The sequence below is a fragment of the Saimiri boliviensis genome, chromosome 8 (genome assembly GCF_048565385.1).
Source record: "Saimiri boliviensis isolate mSaiBol1 chromosome 8, mSaiBol1.pri, whole genome shotgun sequence".
Classification (NCBI taxonomy): Eukaryota; Metazoa; Chordata; class Mammalia; order Primates; family Cebidae; genus Saimiri; species Saimiri boliviensis.
Genome location: NC_133456.1, coordinates 104,476,853 through 104,500,632, shown reverse-complemented (window position 1 = coordinate 104,500,632; position 23,780 = coordinate 104,476,853). Strand labels below are relative to the sequence as shown.

The 23,780-nt window shown below is 47.1% G+C and overlaps 1 protein-coding gene across 1 annotated transcript; it reads right to left on the bottom strand.

Annotated features, from left to right (window-relative positions):
* Positions 1 to 183: 183 nt before the first annotated feature.
* LOC104651794 (uncharacterized) lies at positions 184 to 22,574 on the bottom strand. The gene is made up of 4 exons (XM_010341195.3): positions 21,964 to 22,574; positions 13,432 to 13,578; positions 11,808 to 11,958; positions 184 to 9,909 (listed from the first exon to the last, which is right to left on the bottom strand). Exons 1-4 carry the CDS (start codon positions 22,572 to 22,574, stop codon positions 9,784 to 9,786), a joined length of 1,035 nt encoding a protein of 344 aa, XP_010339497.2. The 3' UTR covers positions 184 to 9,783.
* Between the last annotated feature and the right edge of the window lie 1,206 nt (positions 22,575 to 23,780).

Sequence of the window (23,780 nt, the reverse complement as noted above, 5' to 3'; positions counted from 1 at the left end):
AATCGATTGAACCTAAGAAGTGGAGGCTGGAGTGAGTTGAGATCATGCTACTGCACTCCAGTATGGATGAAAGAGCAAGACGCTGTCTCAAAAACAAAAATAATTTTAAAAAAGAATGCATGAAAGACAAGAAGGCCTAGATAGAAGGAATAAGTGGTAGTAATCAGTAGTACACAAGGGAAATCATAGTGAATGAGAATTTATTTGTAAATTTCAAAATAGCTAGAAGACGAGGACTGTCATGTTCCCAGTACAAAAGACAAATATTTGAGGTGATGACTATCTCAGTTACCCCGATTTGATCATTAAAATACTGTCTACAGCAGGGGTTGATTTTTTCTGTGGCACTGATTTTTTTTTGGGCCATACCCCCTGGCCACAAATCAGTACGTCTGAGGCTTGTTAGGAACTGGACAGGCAGCACAGCAGGTGAGCAGCGGGCAGGCGTGTGAGGCTTCATCTGTGTTTACAGGCACTCCTTATTGTTGGCATCACCACTTAAGCTCCACCTCTAGATCAGTGGCAATGTTCGATTCTCATAGGAGAGCAAACCCTACTGTAAACAGCACTTGCAAGGAATCTAGGCCGCATGCTGCTGCTGCTCCTTTTTTTGAGATGCGGTCTCACTCTGTTGCCAGGCTGGAGTACAGTGGTATGTTTTTGGCTCACTGCAACCTCCGCTTTATGGGTTCATGCGATTCTCCTGACTCAGCCTCCTGAGTAGCTGGGATTACAGACACATACCACCATGCACGGCTAACTTTTCTATTTTTTTAGAGAGATGCGGTTTCACCATGTTGGCCAGGCTGGTCTCAAACTTCTGACCTCGTGATCCACCTGCTTCGGCCTCCCAAAGTGCTGGGATTACAGGCATGAGCCACCACGCCCTGCAGCTGCATGCTTCTTGTAAAAATCTAATGCCTGATGATCTATCACAGTCACCCATCGCCCCAGAGGGACCATCTAGTTTGTGCAAAACTAGCTCAGGCTCTCACTGATTCTACATTATGGTGAGTTGTGTAAGTATTTCATTACATTTTACAATGTGGTAATAACAGAAGCAGGCCAGGCACAATGGCTCATGCCTATCATCCCAGCACTTTGGGAGGGTGAGGCGGGCAGATAACCTGAGGTCAGGGGTTTGAGACCTGCCTGGCCAACATGGTGAAACCCCATCTCTACCCAAAATACAAAAAATCAGCCAGGTGTGGTGGCAGGCACTTGTAATCCCAGCTACTTGGGAGGCTGAGGCAGGAGAATTGCTTGAACCCAGCAGGCAGAGGTTGCAGTGAGCCAAGATCACGCCAGTCCACTCTAGCCTGGGTGACAAGAGCAAAACTCCATCTCAATAAATAATGATAAAAATAATAATAGAAGTAAAGTGCTCAATAAATGTAATGTGCTTGAATCATGCTGAAACCACCCCACCCTGCCCCCAGGTCCATGTAAAAATGTTTTCTACAAAACTGATCCCTAGTGCCAAAAAAGTTGGGGACCACTGCTCTACAGGTCTCAAAATATCACCTGTGCCCCTCAAATAGGTACAACTATTACATGTCAATAAAAACTAAGGTATGTCAATTAAAATTTAAAGTTAAAGGACTGAAAAGTTACCACTGGGTCATAGAATAGGGAAATGAATGGTGTCCTCCTTAAAGGTGGTCTCAGTGGAGAAAGGGAACAGAAGGTGGACTCATGGATACGGAGTAAGTAGGACACGGAGTTGCTTGGGAAGTGCAGGTAACTCCTCCAGGAAGCGTGCAGGGAAGGGGAGAAGTGAGGCTGGTATGGATGGAGGGGATGCTGGCTTGGGAGTGGGTGCTGGCCTGGGAGTGGGTGCCTCTGAAGCTGAGCATGTCCCCAGGGGACAGGCATGGGGAGCTACACCTCACCCTGATGAGCAGATGTGCCCCAACCTGCTCCTGCCTGGGCTCCCCAGTTTCACCCTGCAGATGCAGACTCAGGATACTATTCCTTTTGTGGCCACAGGGCGTGAATCTCTCAGGGGCCAGAAGCAGCAGTTGAGCCTCACCCGGGCTACGTGCAGAAAGGCAGCTGTGTACCTGCTGGATGACCCCCTGGTGGCTCTGGACACCCAGGTCGGCCAGCACGTCTTCAACCAGGTCATCGGGCCTGGCAGGCTACTCTAGGGAACAGTAAGTTTGAGAACGTGTCAGAGGGCACAGGGCAAAGGCAGAGGATGCCCTTAGCATCCAGTCCTAACCCAAGTTTCTCTCACCGCCCCCTTCCACTTGAGTCCAATTTTTCTCTTTGTATTTGTCAGCTTTTGCTGTGATGGTGCTGCATAACAATCTCTCAGATTCCATCAGCTTACAACAGCAGCTACTTCTTGCTTATGCATCTGTGGTTTAACTACTACAGGTCTGCCTTGGATGATTAGCCCAGGTCAGATGGACTCCTTGTCGTCTTGATACAGGCTGAAGGAGTCCCCTCTGTTTCTCTATTTGGAAATGCTATTTTCAAGAAAGATGGCAGGAGCACAAGAAGGGGAGCTGTCCCCACTGAGTCCACAGACAATACTCCCACCCCAATCCCCTGCTCCAGGAGGCTGGCCAAGCACATGTGTACCTTTTCTTTTCTTACTTTCTTTCCCCTTCCCTTCCTTCCTCTTTTCCTTCCCCTCCCGGCTCCTCCTCCTCTCTCCCGGCTCCTCCTCCTCTCTCCCGGCTCCTCCTCCTCTCTCCCGGCTCCTCCTCCTCTCTCCCGGCTCCTCCTCCTCTCTCCCGGCTCCTCCTCCTCTCTCCCGGCTCCTCCTCCTCTCTCCCGGCTCCTCCTCCTCTCTCCCGGCTCCTCCTCCTCTCTCCCAGCTCCTCCTCCTCTCTCTCGGCTCCTCCTCCTCTCTCCCGGCTCCTCCTCCTCTCTCCCCCTCTCTCCTCCCTTCCCTCCTTTCTTCTTTTTGATGAAGTCTTGCTTACCTAGGATGGAATGCAATGGTGCAATTTCAGCTCACTGCAACCTCCACCTCCCAGTTTCAAGTGACTCTCGTGCCTCAGTTTCCCAGGTGTGTGCCACCATTCTAGCGCATTTTAGTATTTTTAGTAGAGACAGGGCTTAGCCATGTGGACCTGACTGGTCTTGAACTCCTGGCCTCAAGTGATCCACCTGCCTTGGCCTCCCAAAGTGCTGGGATTACAGACATGAGCCAGAACACCCTCAGAGGCTTGTGAAGTTACCGTTGTCATTTTACAGATGAGCAGAGAGTTAAATCAGTTGCCCAAGGTCACCAGGTTAGAACTTAAGCGTGTCCAACTCCAGAGTCCATGCCTGCAGTTGCTGTGGAGACAGCACAAGAAGGTTTTGATGCCTAGAAAGCTACAACATGCCTGCTAGAGTTTCTAATAATCCAGAGAACACGAAGTGCACTTGATACATGACAAAGTTCTGGAACTAAAGTTGCCAAGCCAAGCTCACCCACAATGACTGAAAAGTAGCAACTCATAGCACATCACATATATTGGCTCACTGAATCAACATAATGTCCCTGTGAGGCTGGTACTAGAATCATTTCCATTTCACATACAAGGAAACTGAGGTCCAAAAGTTAAGGAACTAGTCCCAGGTTACATGGTTTGTAAGTGGCAGCACTGGGATTTGCAACCAAGCAACTTGATTCCAGAGAATGTGTTTTTTAATCACTTGGCTTTTTATTATCTCTGCATGACAAAGCAAGGACTCACACACAGGTCTCCCTCAGTGTTCGACTTTTGTCTCTTCTGAGAACACCTGCTTAGCATTGGCCCACCCTGGCTAAAAACCCTAGGTGTTGATTCACAAAGTCCCAGTCCTGAAGCTTGAAGCTAGAACTTGCCTGTTTGTATTGATCAGATTTTGCTGCAGTGATACCGTGTCACAAATAGCCCCCCAACTCTCAGCAGCTTACACTAGTGGCTATTTCTTGCCTACAGGTCTCTGGTTAAACTCCTACAGCTCTGTCTTCAGTTACTGGCCACATCTGGGGAATAGTGGTAGGGAGGTGTCCTTCCTGGGAGAGATGGTACCTGAGGGTAGGTGGGAGTTAGCCAGAAAAGAGCATTCCAGACACAAGGCTGCTTGAGCAAGGCTGTCAGGAGAAAGAGAGAACTTTATACAGTGTTGGCTGCTGTTTTTCCAACCTCAAGTTCACAGCAGGTACTCAATTATATTCACTGACTGAAAAAAAGAATGAGTGAATGCCTGCATGATGTTCCTGGGAGAAGTCAGAGTGGGGTGTTGAGGTTGCTGGACAGGTGGCAGGAGCCAAAACAGGGAAAGTGGATGGTCAGAGCAGTTAAGGCCACATGGTCAGTGGGTGTCAAAGTCAGTATCTGGACCGTGTTGTGTGACAGGACTCTCTTGACCTTGCAGAAACAGAACCTGGGACCAGCACCAAGGACCCTAGAGACTTCTCTGCAGGCAGGAGGCCCGAGCTTAGACCTGAGAGGTGAGTCCACCATGGCGCCACGCGCAGAAGGGCACAGGCTGAAGCTGATGTAGCTGAAGGGACCATCTGCATCTTAGGCAGTTAGGGGGCAACCAACACCATTACAGATGGAGCACCTGCTAAAGTTCCCCCATGGTGCCCCGCTGAGGGATAATTCACCAAAATTGGTCCAGTTGGCCAAGATGATTAGGTCTCCATAGGGTCAGTTCATGGGATGAGCAAATGCCTTCCAGCATGATGGATGTCTTCAGGTGGGCCGAGCCAGCTTGCTGCCGTTGTCTCAAGGCTGCAGTAGGGTGAGGCTGTTCCAAAGAAATGATCCTCCCCATAGTTGTTAACCACCAAGCCAAGTTTGGTCATTCATGCTTTGACAGGTGGGTTATGCACAGGACGTGGGTCTGTACACATAGCATCACTTACTGTTAGCCAGGAGGCCTGCGGTCCCCTATTCTCTCAGCTCCCTCCAGCCGGGACAGAGCTGAGCTCACTGTCTGGAGCAGAGGGACCTGCTACCTGCTACTCTCCCCTCTTAATGAGCGGGATCTTAGGAAGCAGAACCACAGGCCACTGGTACCAGGTGGTTTGAGCTTAAGTGCCTTCTGTATAGGGATGTGGGGTGGCAAGGATCCTGAGGGGCCTCAGTCCCTGGGGATCATTGGGGTTGATCCCCATCGCAGCTAGCCACCTAGAGGACACTTCTCAGTCACACACTGACCAATCCCACCGTCTTCACAGCACAAAAGAATCCGAAGTAAGATCAGATGGATGGGTAGTCATGTTCAGAGAAAACCTTTAGATAATGACATTAAGGCTGGGTGTGGTGGCTCATGCCTGTAATCCCAGCACTGTGGGAGGCTGAGGCAGGTGGATCACCTGAGGTCAGGAGTTCAAGACCAGCCTGGCCAACATGGCCAAAGACTGCCTCTACTAAAAATACAAAAATCGTCCAGGCCTGGTGGTGCATGCCTGTAGTCCCAGCCACTTGGGAGGCTGAGGCATGACAATTGCTTGAACCTGTGAGGCTCAGGTTGCAGTGAGCAGAGATTGTACCACTGCACTCTGGCCTGGGCGACAGAGCAATACTCCATCTCAAAAAAAAAAAAAAAAAAAAAAAAACTGCCAAATTTAACGTGTCTAAAGTTTTGTTTTCTTGTGTTTTGTTAATGAGACAGAATCTCTCTGTCCCTTAGGCTGGAGTGCAGTGGCACGATATTAGCTCACTGCAACCTCAACCTTTCAGGTTCAAGAGATTCTCATGCCTCAGCCTTCCAAGTAGCTGGGAATACAGGTGTGCGTAACCAGGCCTGGCTAATTTTTGTATTTTTAGTAGAGACAGGGTTTTGCCATGTTGGCCAGGCTCGTCTGGAACTCCTGACCTCAGGTGATCCACCTGCCAAAGGGCTGGGATTATAGGCATGAGTCATGGCACCTGCCTGACAAAGGTTAACCGAGTAAAGAATGATCCAAATATCAGGCAGCCCCTTAACCAGATAAGTTCAGAGAAGCTCTGGTATAGCCACGTGGTCAAAGATGAATGGACAGAAAACAGAAGTGGGTTACACAAACAGCCATATTGGTTGCAGCTCAGCGTTTGCTTTATTTGAACATGGTTTAAACAGTTGGCTGCCTTCAACTGGCTGAAATTCCGTGATTGTCAAGAGTAGGCTGCAGTCTGTTTGTGTAGAAGTCCAGTTAGTTTACAGTTCACTATGTATGGGAAAACCTTTAGGCCAAACTTAATAGTAGGTAGGTAGACAAGTATATACAGATACACAGTTATGTAGATGAATGGATAAATGGATAGATATTACCTTTATTTTTATAGCTGCGGAAACTGAGGTACAGAGGTTAAGTCAGCTCACTCATCTACAGACAAGACTTTCAAAAAGTCTTCAGCATCTGAATTGTGCATAATTTTGTCAGTTGGACTGACAAATCTGATGGTAAACAGTAGGGGCAAAACAACTGCACCAAAGCCTAGGCCAAAATGAGAATTCTGAGAACAGGATGGGTGCAGTGCCTTATGCCTGTAATTCCAGCACTTCAGGAGGCTGAGGTGGGTGGACTGCTTGAGCTCAGGAGTTTGAGACCAACCTGGGCAACATAGCAGGACCCCATCTCAGAAAAGGAAAAAAATAAGAATTTTGAGAACAGAGTTCCAATGGTGGGCAAATTAAGTTCATCCTGTGAAATGGTATCAGAAGAATGGGCTTGCTTGACTGTGGGTTAATAGATGGCATTTAGCTGGGTACCACACAGGTAGAAAGGAAGTATGATATCAGGTCAGTATTCTGTTAGTTGAATGGTTGAATGAATGAATGAAGAGTATACCCTGAGCTCAGTGGCTATCAGTGGGCCTGAGGGTTGGGCACATACACCCCACTATTGGGAGAGACACTGACTTCACCTTTATTTCCTCTAAACAACAGGTCCATCAAGTCAATCCTTGAGAAGGACCACACCACTTCATTAGCCCAGATGGGGGTTCCTCTAGATGACCCTGACAGGACAGCATGGCCAACAGAAAAGGACAGCATGCAATACGGCAGGGTAAGCACCAGCTCCGCCCATCCTCCCCACCCACTGCCGCCACCCCCAGGGCACCAAGTCCTACCAGATGTAGCAGTTAGCAGTGGGGCAGTGGTGATGCTCACCTTTCTGGAGCACCTACTCTGTGCCAGAATTCTAGACCTTCATTTTCTTAATCTTCACAACCCCTCTAAAAACTAGATTGTGATAGCTCTATTTTAGACATATAAAACGTCTTTTAAAATTTATTTTATTTTTGAGAGAGTGGCTCACTCACTCACCCAGCCTAGACTGCAGTGATATAATCACAGCTCACTTGCAGCCAAGTTACAAAACTTGTCTATGTCCTCATAGCTAGCCTGGGACTCAAATTTAGGCCAGTCTAAGTGTGAAACTTGTACTGTTTCTCCTCTTCTATACTGCACCGTACCTCCACTCGCCTACTTATCCATCCCCTCATGCACCTAGATGCTCGTCCACGCACCCACTCATCCATCCATCCTTCCCACCCACCCTCGTATTTATCCATCCATCCCATCCATTTACCCACCTACTCATCTATCCATCTGACCCACTCATCTATCCATCCATCCCATCCATCTACCCACCCACACATCTATCCTTCCCACCCACTCATTTATCTGTCATCCCATCCATTCACCCACCTACTCCTTTATTCAAACCATCCATCTAACCCAGCTAACAGTACATACCAACCATTCCCTCACCTATGCATCTGTTTAGCTGTTCATCCATTCATTGATCTTTCCATCCATTCATTCACTCATTCATCCACATACCTACCTAACTACCCACCCACTCGTTTATTCACCCACCCACCCCCTCATTCATCCAGCAAACACATACACAGTGTCCACTATGTGCCAGGCTAAGTCTAGTGGAGACTGGATACTAGTGAGGACAGATGGAGAGAAAATAATTAGGCTAATAAGCAAGCTATATCTGATAACAGTAAGTGCTATAAAGAAAATAAGAATAATCCCAACACTTTAGGAGGCTGAGGTGGGAGGATTACTTGAGGCCAGGAGTTCAAGGGTGCAGTGAACTATGCTCCTGCCACTGCAATCCAGCCTGGGTGACAGAGTGAGATCCTGCCTCTTAAAGAATCATGAAATGGAGACCAACTGAGGGTCACAGTTGATATGGATAGGATGCTCTGAGAACTTACATGTGAGCTTCCGCAGCAATGTGTGAAGGAACTAATCATACAAAGAGCAAGAGAAAGAGTACTCCAGGCAGAGGAAGCAGCAGGCACAATGGCTCCAAAGCAGTAAGTGGTTTAGGATGCCAGAGAAAGGGGTCCCATGAGGCTGGCAGGCAGTGAGTAGGGGCAAGATAAGCATCTTGGAATTTCAGTTTTTTTGTTCTGAGGTAGAGTTTTACTCTTGCCACCCAGGGTAGAGTGCAATGGCGCAATCTCGGCTTACTGCAACCTCCGTCTCCCGGATTCAAGCGATTCTCGTGCCTCAGCCTCCCAAGTAGCTGGGATTACAGGCACCCGCCACCATGCCTGGCTGAATTTGTATTTTTAGTAGAGATGGAGTTTCACCATGCTGGTCCAGGGTGGCCTCGAACTCCTGACCTTAGGTGATCCTCCCGCCTTGGCCTCCCAAAGTGCTGGGATTACAGGTGTGAATCACCTGCCTGTCTGGAATTTCTTCTAAGAGCAAGAGATGGCCGTGGACAGGTAAGTGACAAGATGTGATTAGATTGATGTTTGCAACAGTCCTTTCTGGCTGCAACTGTGCATGAACTTCAGATTTGTAGGAGCAGGACCCTAAACCAATGGCTCAACCTCTCTGTGCCTCAGTTTCCTTATCATGAGCATAGACGCATGCCTGACCCATGGTGGGTGTTCAAGAAAACCCTTTCTGGATGGGTGTGGTGGCTCACATCTGTAATCCAAGCACTTTGGGAGGCAGAGGAGGGAGGATTGCTTGAGGCCAGGAGTTTGAGATCAGCCTGAGCAACATAGCGAGATTCCATCTCTTTAAAAATACTAAAATTAACAAGGCATGGTGGTACAAACCCATAGTCCCGGCTGTTTGGGAGGCTGAGGTGGGGAGATTATTTAAGCCAAGGAGGTCAAGGCTGTAGTCAGCCATGATTGTGCCACTATACTACAGCCTGGGTGACATGGGCAATGAGGCAAGATCCTGTCATTCATAAATAAATAAATAAAGCTGGGCATGGTGGCTCATGACTGTAATCTCAGGACTTTGGGAGGTTGATGGTGGCAGATCATGTGGTCAGGAGATCAAGACCATCCCGGCTGACACAGTAAAACCCTGTTTCTACTAAAAATACAAATAAGTAGCCAGGTGTGATGGCATGTGCCTGCAGTCGCAGCTACGTGGGAGGCTGAGGCCGGAGAACCACTTGAACCTGGGGGACAGGTTGTAGTGAGCTGAGATCACGCCACTGCAGTCCAGGCTGGGTAACAGAGAGACTCAGTCTCAAAAAACAAAAAAAGAAAAAGAAAAAAAATTATGAATGCTAACTTATTGGGGATTGTGTAGGAGATGGGGGTTCTCAGGCTAGCCAGAGCTTGCTGGGGAGATGGAGCTCCTGGTGAGAATAATGGAGGGAGAACCCGTGGGGTCTTCGTGGGGGTTCCCTCTGCCCATTGGTGTGTTTTCTGAGAGCTTTGCCTGGCCTTGCCTCCACTCACCTCTTTCTCCAGGGGCTCTCTCTGGACAGAATCTTCAAACACCCCTGCCGAAGTGGCGCCTAGGAGACCTTATCTGGTGTTCCTCAGTCTACCCCCGCCTACCTGAGGTTCTCTCTGCCTTCTATGCACTCATGGTCCAGCTTATCAGGAAGGGCTGAGCCAGCTCCAGGGATGTCCAGACTTCATCTGAGTACTGGCTGAACGGGTCCAGGTTCAGGCAGAAGGAACCCGAAAACAAAACAGGATCCTGTTCAGAGAGAAGAGAGTGGCGGCATGTGATGCCTACGGCACACTGACATGGATGGAGAAGAGGTGAGACATAAAGACTTCTGGCCAGGAATGGCGAAGGTGGGGTTTCAGAGCTCCTTGAAATCATTATTTCTGGTGATGTTAATAATGGAGTAAAAGGCCAGGTACAGTGGTTCATGGCTGTAATCCCAGCACTTTGGGAGGCCAAGGTGGGCACTTCACTTGAGGACAGGAGTTCGAGACCAGCATGGCCAACATGGCGAAACCCGGTCTCTACTAAAAATAAAAAAATTAGCTGGGCTTGGTGGCATACACCTCTAGTCCCAGCTATTTGGGAGGCTGAGGCAGTAGAATCACTTGAACCCAGGAGACAGAGTTTGCAGTGAACCCAGATCAGGTCACTGCACTCCAGTCTGGGTGACAGAGTGAGACATCCCCCACCCCAAATATATTCCTTAAGAATGGAAGAAAAGTCAGTCTGGAGTACAGGAGTGTGGCAGAATAAGACAGATTTCCTTTCCATACCACTTCCTAGAGCCTTCAATGTGCATGTAGGTTGAGAACCTTTCAGAGGCGAGAGGTAAATCCTCATGGTCAAGTCCTGTGGATTTGTCCTCCAACTCCAAAAGAGAATCTTCTAAGAAACTTTAGAGAAGATTACACTAGAAGGCAACATATTAAGGAATCCACCTGCAGGGATTGATCTAGAAAATCCTTATTTTGGCCAGGCATGCTGGCTCACCCCTATAATCCCAGCACTGTAGGAGGCTGAGGCAGGCAGATCACTTGAAGTCAGCAGTTTGAGAATCAGCCTATGTAACATGGTGAAACCACATCTCTACTACAAATACAAAACTAGCCAGGCATGGTGGTACGCACCTGTAATCCCAGCTACTTGGGAGGCTGAGGCAGGAAAATCACTTGAACCCAGGAGGCAGAGATTGCAGTGAGCCGAGATTGTACCACTTCACTCTATCCTGGGAGAGACAGGGTGAGACTCTGTCTCAATTTAAAAAAAAAAAAAAAAATCATTTTTTCTTACCAAATACTGCATGTTCTCACTTTTAAGTGGGAAATGAACTCTGGGTACTCATGGATATACAGATGGGAACAACAGAACCGGAGCCTTCAAAAGTAAGGGGAGATGGAGGAGGGTAATCTCTCGGTTACTCTGTTCAGTATTTGGGTGATGAGATCCATAGAAGCCCAAGGGTCAACATTATACAATATACCCATGTAACAAGCTTACACATGCACCCCGTGATCTAAAATTGAAAACATTCTTATTTCTTGTCTAACTCTTAGAAGGGTTAGAGATTCTCAGTCTGACTCTGACAGCAGAGAGAGAAGTCAGAGTCTTTTTAGATTTTTCTAGATGCTCAGAAAACTACCAACTGCAGGGACAGGAAGTCAGGAGTGATACTCAGTGATTTTCCACATTGTTAATCATATGCAAAGAGGCAATTGAGGGAAGCAGCAGCATAGCCTAATCAATAATAATGAAGGCCAGGTGCGGTGGTTCATGCCTGCAATCCCAGCAGGGAGGCCACAGTGGGCGCATCATTTGAGCCCAGGAGTTTTCGAGCAGCCTGGGCAACATGGTGAAACCCCGTCTCCACAAAAAATACTAAAAATAAAAATAAATAAAAAAATTAACTGGGTGTGGTGGTATGTGCCTGTCGTCCCAGCTACTCAGGAGGCTGAGGTGGGAGAATTGCTTGAGCCTGGGAGATAGAGGTTGCAATGAGCCGAGATTGCATGGAGACAGATTTCAGAAAAAAAAAGACCCTGTTTCAGAAGAAAAAAAATGAAGTAGAGCCACATGTGTGTTTGTCCCAAAACTAAACATACATCACTGTTAGGGCATGCCACCCCTGGGTGGCACCCAGACCTTACCTGGGGGATGATGGTGATCTTGAAGCAGAGGCTGTGCAGGCCAATCTTGGTGGTGATGTCACAGATGATCACTCCTTTGGCAGACTCATTGATCTGAAAGAAGCCCAGGGTCAGCGATGACTTCCCAGCTCCTGTGTGCCACACGATCATCCTACAGGATAGAAGGGACTGGGTGTGGTGGGAATGCTGGCATCTGGACTTGTCCCTGCCCCACAGTGCCCTTATCTCTGCCCTACCTCAGGCATCAGTCATCTGGTCAACCCAGCTCCACACCCCCTCCCTCACCCACTGCCCAGAGACTCTCCTTTATTAAGGTGTTTTGGCCAAAGTTCAAAAAGGATGCTCTTCCCTTTGCCAGACTCCCAAAAGGAATTCCTCAGGTTTTTATAGGTTATTAGAGACCTCAAAAGAGATACACAAGCAGCAGAAGGAATTTCCAACAAAGCTCTGTTTGTTTCGACTCAATAACTATTAACTAATAATTACGTATTTCCTCATTTCACACCTCTGATGGTGAGTTTCCCATCATGAGCTGTTGAAACACCTGAAAGATTCAAGCAGATGTTCCATGCCCTTTGCCATGACCTGATCTCCATACATGTTCCCTTGAAGAAACTAGGTTCTCCAGTTAATAGCCAATAATGACATTCCTCATCTCCAGTTCTCCCTGGGCTCTTGAGAAATGGGCTTCTTCTACCCTCCTACAGAGGTGTCACAGAGCAGCATGTGTGCAAAAATTCTCATGACATAAGCCATAAAGACTTAGTAAGGGCCAGGCGCAGTGGCTCATGCCTGTAATCCCAGTATTTTAGGAGGCCAAGGCAGGTGGATCCCCTGAGTCGGGAGTTCAAAACCAGCCTGGCCAACATGGTGAAACCCTGTCTCTACTAAAAATAAAAAAATAAGCCAGGTATGGTGGCATGTACCTACAGTCCCAGATACTCAGGAGACTTAGGGAGGAGAATCACTTGAACCCAGGGGGATTGAGGTTGCAGTGAGCCAAGATCACGCCACTGCATTCCGGCCTCGGCAACAGAGTAAGACTCTGTTTCAAAAACCACGCCCCCCCCCCACCCCCGCAAAAAAAAACAAAAGCTGCTTCCAGGGTCCAGGCATGGTGGCTGACTCCTGTAATCTTAGCACTTTGGGAGTCTGAGGTGGGCAAATCGCTTGAACTCAAGAGTTCCAGACCAGCCTGGGCAACATAGTGTGATCCCATCTCTACAAAAAATACAAAAATGAGCCAGGCATAGTGGCACACGCCTAAGAGTCCCAATCACTTGTAGTCTCCCGACTTGGGAAGCTGTGGTTGCAGTGGGCTGACATCACACCACTGCACTCTAGCCTGGGAGACAGAGAGACCCTGTTTCAAAAAAAAAAAAAAAATCTTCCAAAACATATCTGTGGGGCTCATTTAGTCTTCGGGCTATCAGTTCACCTAAAGCTTTCACTTGTACAAGCTGGATGTGCTCTAACAGCTTTTACTGCCACAATCCACTCCCTCCCCCCGCAACAGCCATTCCAGTGGAGGTGTGGCGCTGTGACAGGGCAGATGCCGCAAGTAGGTTCGTCCACCTGGTGGCACCCTGTGCCTGACTGGGAATAGGGGGTGATGTGTACCCACCTTTTATCCCCCATTGATGTTGACACTGATGTGCCTGGGAACAAAATCCAGGTCTTCTCAGCAGCACGGGCAGGAGTTCCAGAATTCCACTTGGCCCACCTGGAGCCAGCTGCTGGGTGGAGCTGTTTCCTGGATTTGCCAGGGTACCTTCGAGCACAGCAGAGGGAGAGAATAAGGAATTCCCAGTCCATCCTAGAAAGCTGTGACTCCCCCAACCTCCCTTCCCACTCACTCACTCTGCTGCCCAAAGTGACCTCCCAGGCCTCAGCACTGGGGGTGTGCTCTCCTGGAATGCTCTTCCCTATATGACCTCCTCACATCCTGCAGATCTGATTGATGCGGAGGGCTCTGAGCCCCGCATCTCTCTGTCCCCTCCCACACTGCCTTCTCCTACAGAGAACTGCCTGCCTCCAGCCCTCTCCACACTCATATACTCGAGTGTATTCTGTCTCCAATACTTACTGCACCAACCACTCAGTGAGGACAGGCTCTAATTGTTCACCACTGTATCCCAGGGCTCAGAGCACATAGTAGGTGCTCAATAAATATTTATGGACATAACAAGCGTGACACAGTTGCTAATATAGAAGATAAACCAGTGGTAGAAGGCACAGAAACAGAGGGAACATCATCTCTCAGTAGGTCAGCAATACCCGTTGTAAAGCTGTCATCTCTCTGTAATAGATAATGGCTGATTAGATCATAGTTGTTCGCTTCTGTCTGCCAGAATTAATCTGATGTTCATGTTCACCTTTCTCTTAAAATCGTACAACTGACTTGTATCAAAATTGTTTTTTATTTTTGTGAAACAAGAGTCTCACTCTGTTACCCAGGCTGGAGTGCAGTGGCATGAATCTCAGCTCACTGCAACCTCCACCTCCCAGGTTCAGGTGATTCTCCTGCCTCAGACTCCTGAGTAGCTGGGATTACAGGTACCTGCCATCACACCCAGCTAATTTTTGTATTTTTTGTAGAGACAGGTTTCACCATCTTGGCCAGGATGGTCTTGGACTCCTGACCCACTTCAGCCTCCCAAAGTGCTGGGATTACAGGTGTGAGCCATGGCGCCTGGCCACAGATATTGTTCTTTATATGAACATAGTAGGTGAACTTTTTAAAATGTTTTCTAACAAAATATAATGTTTTCCCCAGATTTTTTTTTAACCTCAAGGAAATAACAGCTTGTCAGAGACTTCCTATAGAAGTAGTAATTTTTTAGGTAACTATCATTAGGTTGGATAAGGCAATAGATAATTTCAAAATAGCAAGCAGTAGTACATCTTACCCATATCTTTAGGCTGGTGCCAGGTTTTAAGGGTACAGACTGGTCCTAGGTATTTGCGGAACACAATACAGATATTTTAAAAAGTGATTCTGTAAAATCTACATTATGTTCTCTGTTTCTCTAAAGTGTGTGTGATTTGTTCCTCACACTTGTGAGAAAAAAAGAAGAAAACAGTAACATAAATCTTGAAGTATGTTTCAATGTTGGGTGAATTTTTGTTTTTAGGCACCAACAAAATTCGTTTGATAAAAAAATTTAAAAAATATTTATGGATGGAGTCAATGAAATGAGTGGTCTTCTCTGGAAAGGCACAAGAATAAAAGCGAGTTACCCTAGCTGCCCACCCTGGCAGGAAGGCAAGGATAAAAGCAGGGGCAGTATCACAGTGCCTCGTCATCCTTACAGCAATCCCATATGGAGGGTCCTTCAGTTATTCCCAATTTACACACAAGGGGACTGAGACAGAGAGAAGGGAGGTAGCTTGCCAAGGGACACACAACCCTGCTGAAAAGCAGTCCAGTTCGGCATTTCCTGAGGCTCACAGCTGGATGTGGTGTAGGCCAGGTTCAGTGGTTTTAGCCTCAGAGAATGCACATCCCTCCAGGGCACACACAGATGGGAAGCAGGCTGCAGAGCACATGGCCAAGCTCAGAGACATGGCAGAGGGCATGTAACAAGAAAACATCGGGCACCTTTTAGGCAAGATATTCAGCCCTTTTGTGGATATGCTATAAAATAACAGTGTTGCCGGGCATGGTGGCTCATGCCTGTAACCCTAGCAGTTTGGGAGGCAGAGGCAGGGAAATCACTTGAGGTCAAGGTTTCAAGACCAGCCTGACCAATATGGTGAAACCCTGTCTCTACTAAAAACAAAAATTAGCTGGGCATGGTGGCAGGAGCCTCTAATCCCAGCTACTCAGGAGGCTGAGGCAGGAGGATCACTAGAACCCAGGAGGCAGAGGTTGCAGTGAGCCAAGATCATGCCACTGCACTCCAGCCTGGGTGACAGAGAGTCTGTCTCAAAAAAAAAAAAAAAAAAAAAAAAAAGAATATTCTGCATATGAGTTTCTCTTGCACAACTTCAAAAGTGTTTTAAATGAACATGTGGATAACACCCCCCCCCACCATGGGCACCAAGGAAGGAGAACTGTCCAGACCCCAGGCACAATCAGTGCCTGAAGAATATCTTACAGTGTTATTGTTCAGCTGTTTCCTTTATATAATCCTTTATATATAATCATATATTAGTTTACAGAATTAGTGCCTGAAGTATAACTTACTGCTTACATGTGTCTAGCTTATATTAATACTTATAGGTAGCATACTTAGTTCTATATAATTTTTCTATATAATCATATAATGGAGGTAGTCGGAGCTGTACTGACACATTTAGTGCTGATTTATGTAATTCTTCCATATAACCACATAGTAGTTTGTAGCAGGAATGCCTGGAGCAGTCACAGAACAGAAGCAGTACGTGCGAAAACGGCCAGACCAGGACAAGAACCAAAGACCCAGGCGGTGGCGTCCCTGCCTGAAAAGACATATACTGTATGGCAGGCTTGGAGCAAGAGCCTCTCCTCCTGATAAAGGAGTTGTAGTACCTTGCATCCAGTTCCTGTGGAAAGTGGGCCTCAGGCCTGAGATCCTGGAAATAACCGAGGGAGAAGCCGCCCTCTGGTATGACCAGTCACGGCGGCTGTACACCCTGTCAGTCTCTTCTCGCTTCTGTGCTAGCGCAAATCATCCTCCCATAAATATCTTAAGAGAAGAGCACGAGTTCGTCAGCTCCCACTGCATTAAACTTACAGTATCCTCCTATTAGAAATCCTTTGAAGTCTCCAGCCCCCAGATAAGAAGTGTTACGCACAACACCTGTTGTACACAGCCCACTTCCTTGCCTTGGTGACCTAATTGGGTCTTTTTCTGTACATGACTCTCTACTGCACACAGCATGGCCCCCTACTGCACACAGCCCACCTGTCTGCCCAAGTGACATAACAGGGTGGCCCCCTTGCTTGTGACTCACGTGATTATGTATGCCCTATTACCAAGCCTATAGATGATGACTTCACTACGACCCTGCCTCCTAATTCTACCTAATAAATACAGGTGCTTCAGAGCACTGGGGAGCCCTTGCCGATCTCCACTCACAGGTGGTGTGGCCTCCTGAGTCCAGGTGCTCTTAACCAGTTCCTCAGTGTCCTGTCTCTTTACTTCTCGGATCCTGCACCTCAGCACAGCGTAAGAGACACCCCACGACCCTTTGGGGCCCCATGGCCCTACATGAACACATCTTTATGCTATGCCATGAAGTCAGCAATAAAATACATTAAAACAATTAATGTTTAAACATATAAACGACTATATACAAGAAACTTATTATACTTAAAGGCATTTATTATCCAACACTGAAAAAGTAACATCTCCAATCAATGGTAACAGCTATAACTGAGGACAGACATTATTTCAGGAACGTACATGTAGTCACTTTTCATCCTAACATTCATCTGACAAAGTAGGTTTCTTTGTTTTTTTGAGACAGGATCTCTCTCTACCACCCAGGCTGGAGTGCAATGGCACCATCATGGCTCATTCCACAGTGACCTCAGCCTCCTGGGCTCAAGTGATCCTCACACCTTGGCCTCCCAAGAAGCTGGAACCAAAGGCATGCGCCACCATGCCTGGTTAATTTTTGTATTTTTTGTAGAGACAGGGTTTTGCCCTGTTGCCCAGGCTGGTCTGAAACTCCCGAGCTCAAGAGATCTGCCAGGTGTCAGCCTCCCAAAGTGCTGGGATTACAGGTGTGAGCTAGGCCCTAAGTAGGTGTAAAAATCCCTATTTAACATAAGAAATTGAGGCACCATGAGGCTAAGGCCACAAGTCTAAGAACTGGGAGAGATGGAAGCCCCCCCAGATCCGTTAGCTTTGAGCTCAGTATACCAAGCCAAGGAGGCAGGGAGGGCTAACTTAATGTTAGCTGGCAGGCTGGTATAAGTTTGCAGCAGAATTTTCATTGATTTCTGGGAAAATGGGGAAAAGAAAGAACACAAAAGTAAACTTTTTTTCTTTTTTTTTTTTTTTGAGACAGTTTTACCCTTGTAGCCCAGATGGAGTGCAATGGTACCATCTCTGCTTACTGCAACCTTTGCCTCCTGGGGTCAAGTGATTCTCCTGCCTCAGTCTTCAGAGAAGCTGGGATTATAGGTGCATGCCACCACACCCAGTTAATTTTATATTTTTAGTAGAGACAGAGTTTCACCAGGTAAGCCAGGCTGGTCTGAAACTAAACTTTTAAAAATAACTAAATGATTCCACTTAAAGATCTTTTATTCTGGCCAGGTGCAGTGGCTCATGCCTGTAATCCCAGCACTTTGGGAGGCTGAGGCACGCAGATCATGAGGTCAAGAGATCAAGACCGTCCTGGCCAACATGGTGAAACCCTGTCTCTGCTGAAAATACAAAAATTAGCTGGGCGTGGTGGCGCACACCTGTAGTCCCAGCTACTCAGGGGGCTGAGGCAGAAGAATCACTCAAACCAAGGAGATGGAGGCTGTAGTGAGCTAAGATCATGCCACCGCACTCCAGCCTGGTGAGAGTAAGACTCCATCTCAAAAAATTAAAAAATAAAATATATTATGAAAGACTCTGTTCTTTCGAACTGTTTGAGTAAAAATATCCTTTTTTTAAATGAAACGATGGTGAAAGGAGATGGTGGTGTGTTATTTGTTTTTATTGGCTGTACCTGGTAGAAATAAAAAATCAAGCCAGGCATGGTGGCTCACAAGGTCAAAAGACCGAGACCATCCTGGCCAATATGGTGAAACCGTATCTCTACTAAAAATACAAAAATTAGCTGGGCATGGTGGCACATACCTGTAATTCCAGCTACTCAGGAAGCTGCTGCAGGAGAATCACTTGAACCCAGGAGGCAGAGCCTGCAGGGAGTTGAGATCATGCCACTGCACTCTAACCTGGCGACAGGGCAAGACTCTGTCTCAGAAAAAAAAAAAAATTAGCATTTCTATTGTAGCCTCCTAATTTTGGGGAAATATTTCTTTAGAAATCTCAAAGTCTGGCCCTTTACATCATAATGATCCCAAAACAATAGGAGACTTTATACAGAGATAACACATACCCCTCAAGATTCTCTCTTTAACCTTTACCTTATTCTGTTTGGATTAGGACATTTGGGGATTGTGAAATGAGAATAAAGTTGAGTATAAGCAATCCAAAACCACGTGCTGACCCTGGTTCCTAGAAGAGAACTTTCTTCAGAATTTTTTTCATCTGTTAACATTTCTCTGGGCTCAAACATTTTTTGTTTGAGATGGAGTTTCACTCTTGTTGCCCGGGCTGGAGTGTAGTGGTGCGATCTCAGCTTACCACAACCTCCGCCTCCCAGGTTCAAGTGATTCTGCTGCCTCAGCTTCCTGAGTAGCTAAGATTACAGGTATGTACCACCACATCCAGCTAATTTTGTATTTTTAGTAGAGACGGGTTTTCTCCATGTTGGTCAGGCTGGTCTTGAACTACTGACCTCAGATGATCCACCCACCTCGGCCTCCCAAAGTGCCAGGATTACAGGCGTGAGCCAGGTGACTTCAAACTTTCTTATGTATTTATTTGAGACAGAATTTCACTCTTGTTGTCCAGACTAGAGTGCAATGGTGTGATCTCGGCTCACTGCAACCTCTGTTCAAGCAATTCTCCTCCTGCCTCAGCCTCCCAAGTAGCTGGGATTACAGGTGCGCACCCCCACGCCCAACCACCTAATTTTGTATTTTTAGTACAGACGGGGTTTCTCCATGTTGGTTAAGCTGGTCTCGAACTCCTGACCTCAGGTGATCCACCTGCCTTGGCCTCCGAAAGTGCGGGTATTACAGGCATGAGCCACCAGAGCCAGCCCCGGGCTCAAACTTTCTTCTCCTAAGAGTCATATCTCTCAGGAGTACTGCTACATGGCAATCACTGCTCAAAAGAAACTAACTTGAGGTGTCCAGTAATCAGCTTTCATTTAAAGTCTCTTTCAGCTTGACAAAATAAAAACTTTCAATGTGTTGTCTACCTACTTCCAAAAGAAAATTAGTCTATATATGTACATACACATGTGATTATATATGTATATATACATGTGATTTTGATCAGGCTGTTTATAAACTATTTCCAAAATAAGTTGACCTGTAAATTCATTTATTAAATGAGTTTATTAACTACTTGATTTTTGCAAGTAACAGACTGATCAAAATGAACAAATTTCTTAAAATAATTTCATCATATAGTTAGCAAGTTATTTACTCCTTATTAGCATATCTTATTTTTACCTATCTTTTAACAAGCATCTAAGTTAAACTATTTTATGTTCACAGCTACACACTGAAACACTTTCAGTCACAACATATTAAATTCACATTTAAACTATAAAGAGATCCAGTTACCTTTAGTCTTACATGTACTTACATACGCTTTTAATATACCTCCTAATGTTTTATGATGCACACACAGCTCTTGCAAGATATATAACTATGAGAATATTTAGAACGTATGCTTATTAAATGGTTCAAAGGTCTGTTCTTCAAAAAAAAGTCAATTTTAAGAACTTAAGCATAAAGTACTCCTTCCATGCCCCATATTAAAAGATCCATTTATTTTAGACGACTTGTTTCAAAAAAAATCTAAAATTGGTAATAATTCTGCTTAAATTCCATATTAACCTAGGATCAAAAGTTATTTTTAGTTCTTGTTTTTTAAATACTTGAAATGTGCTGCCGCATAATGTTTTCCTTACATATTTCTTCAATCAACTAACTTCAGGTGGAAGGCACTTACGAGTTTAAAAGTCCTTTCCCAATGTGGAAATAAAAATGGTGCATGAAAGACACTCAACGTTTCTCAAGGGGTATCTGAGAGTCTAATCAGCCTATTACCTTGGTTCGGAATAACCACCAACAATTGTGAGCTTTTTGTCACATCTATGTATTTTCCCCTGTAAACTAATACCTATATTTTAAATGCATTTTCAAAATATTTCATTTGGCCATGTGATAATTATTTTCCCTGTAAAAAGCTACAGGATTTTCGTTTAAGAGCTAATGAGCTAGAGTATCTAGTCCATGAGAAGGTTAAGTGGAAAGAACGGCACCCTGAAGTTTGTAACCAATAATAAGACAAACTCCAGTGCTACCTTGTTCATATAATCAACAATGTGTGAGTCGAAATAAATTAGTGAGCTATATACATTTCTGTCTACATACCAATTTACCAATCAACAGGAGGGGAAGAAATTGCTCAAATGTGAGTACTATTAACAAACATCTAAATCTTAGATATAGTCTCTATTAAAATCGTAACCTATCAATTCTGAAATCATTGTTTTTAATCCTGCCCCCCCTAAAAATAACCAGCCACCTGTAAAATGTAAATTCTTCCCTTCTTCAAAGTAACTTGCCTAGGAAAATTTAATGCCTTAGAATAAAACGTTAACAGACAAACTAATTACAACATTAAAATAAATAAATAAAACGATCAGTAACACAAACCAATCGCTCAGGTTTAGCAAAGCATGTGTTTTTAATCTGTTGTGAGTATCCTATTACACTAATAAGCAACAACGTTTAAAAGTCATCCTAACGCATAAAACACCACCATACACGTAAAATACTTGTCCTTTACTCCAATGAAGCTTAAACTCAGACCCAAACTCAGACCATTTCCCCTTCCTGGCACACTGAAATATACGAGGGGAAATCCAAGAAATTAGATTTGTTAAGTGCCAGTTTCTTCTTCCAGAGTAGGGTCAAACTCGTGTTTGCCCGCAAATGCCACCGTCCCAGTAAGGCTGCAAATTCTCACTAGCGCTGGAGTACAAACAAGTTTGATAACGGAAACTCCCGTCCCAGCACCAGGAAGACAATGGGAAACGCAACCCCCCTGAGTCCGCGCTGGCCCTAAAGCTTCGGCTGCAGCGATGGGGGGACAAGAAGTGGCCGCTGGCCTCGCAGGTGCGGCAGACAGGGTCCCACACCCCCGACCCGCTAACCCGGAAACCTGTTAGCCTGGCCGGGACCCTCTGCAGACGCTCGCGCTCCAGCCCAGCGCGGACCCCGCCGGGCTCGGGTTCTGACCCCGTCCGTTCCCCCGCGGTCGGGTCCCACCGGCCCAGGTCCGAGCTCCCGCCGCGCGCTCGCCACCCCCAGCCTCCGCCCTCGCCCAGCGCCGCTGCCCCCCGACCACCCCCGAGCCGCTACCTGGAGGCAAGGGCAACGAAGCACTTCACCCAGGACCCCAGGTCGCAGAGGGCCCGGTGCTCAGAGTCTCGCTCCTCCTCCCGCTCCACGTGGTAGGCTAGACGGAGAGTAGGATCCCGGCGGCGCGCACGGCTTACCCGGCCACCCGCTCCCACCGCGGCACCCACACTCTCGAAGACAGGCGCCTCCATCTTAACGCTCCGCGGCCGAAGCCTCCTTCCGCCTCCACCTGAGCCGCCGCCGTCCGTCGGCCCGACCCAGTCCGCGCCCCATTGGCGGGGTCTTTTGCTCCGGGCCCCGCCCCCACAGGCGCGCGGCCCAACCGCCGCGAAAGGAGGCGGGCGAAGCGGGGAAGGCGCACACGGGAACGGAGGGAGGGGAAGGAGGGCGCAACCGCCGAGGAGGCTGGATTGGCCGGCCGAGACTGAGGCGGTGCGTCCCGGCGCGTGAAGGGCGGGGCCCGGGGTGAGGGGCGGGGCCGCAGGTGAGGGGCGGGGCCCGGGCGGGAGGGACTTAAGGGAGCCGTTGCCAGGACCGCTTAGGAAGGATCTTACTGTGGGTGGCTGGGTGAATCCTTGGCCCCTCCCTCTGGGATGGCAATCAGTTGCCATCCTTTTCCCCTTTTCCGTCGTTATCACTTCGTATTTCTGACACAATCCAAATTACCCCTGGTCAATGCTTGGGGCTCCTGAGCCACCCTCCTATAACCTGATCTTCCCACCGTCACCTCCAGGCACTTTGTGTTCAACCTGTGCAAAACTTCCTGGACTGCAGTTAGGGTGCTCCCAGCAGCCATTGTGCCATGAGAGTACAATGAACAAAGGAGGAACCAGGCGAGCTGATCCCAGATCAGTTCCATAACACAAGAAGCAGATGCCAAGGTGGAATTTGATGTGCAAGAGATTGACAGGAAAAAGAAAAAAGCCTGTGCAGAATAACGGAAAGGGGGAGCAAGAATAAGCATGGATGGGCCGGGTGAGGGGGCTCACGCCTGTAGTCTCAGCCCTCTGGGAGGCCAAGGCAGGCAGATCACCTGAGGGCCAGACTTTAAGACCAGCCTGGACAACATGGTGAAACCCCATCTCTACTAAAAATACAAAAATTAGCCTGGCATGGTGGTGGGCAGCTGTAATCCCAGCTACTTGGGAAGCTGATGCAGGAGAATTGCCTGAACTCAGGAAGGGGAGTTTGCAGTGACCTGAGATCATACCACTGCATTCCAGCCTGGGTGACAGAATGAGCGCGACTCTGTCTCAAAAATAATAATAATAAAAATTCTAAAAAATAAAAGAAGTTTTAAAAGGCATGGATGGACACAGTGGCTCATGCCTATAATCCCAGCACTTTGAGAAGCCAAGTCAGGAGGATCACTTGAGGCCAGGAGTTCAAGATCAGCCTGGGCACATGGCGAAACCCTGTGTCAACAAAAAAAAAAATAAAATTATTAGCTGGGCATAGTGGTATGCATCTGTAGTCCTAGCTACTGGTGAGGCCGAGGTGGGAGAATTCCTTGAGCCCAGGAGGTCAAGGCTACAGTGAGCCATGATCGAGCTACTGCACTCCAAATCCTATCTAAAATAAAATAAAATAAGCAAAAAGAATATTCATGGAGAGCATACTGACCACAATGCAGGTCTGACAACTGTTTGAGAGCTCTGCAGAGAGCCCAGAGCAGACTGTCCACATAGGAGCAGTTTGTAAGGCAGGAATGGCCTGAATCTGGAATCCCTGGCATGCAGAGTCATTGGCTGGCGCAGCCTGGGAAGAGCATGCCTCAGGATGAAGCCTGTGTGGGCCCAAGTGTGTAGCAGATGGTA

Excerpts from the sequence above, each read along its gene's own strand:
- LOC104651794 (XM_010341195.3), bottom strand. The coding sequence starts at position 22,574 with ATGGCAACTGATTGCCATCCCAGAGGGAGGGGCCAAGGATTCACCCAG. Across the intron at positions 11,959-13,431 it reads ACATCAATGGGGGATAAAAG|GATGATCGTGTGGCACACAG; the intron begins GTGGGTACACAT and ends TCTATCCTGTAG. Across the intron at positions 9,910-11,807 it reads AGATCACCATCATCCCCCAG|GATCCTGTTTTGTTTTCGGG; the intron begins GTAAGGTCTGGG and ends CTCTCTGAACAG.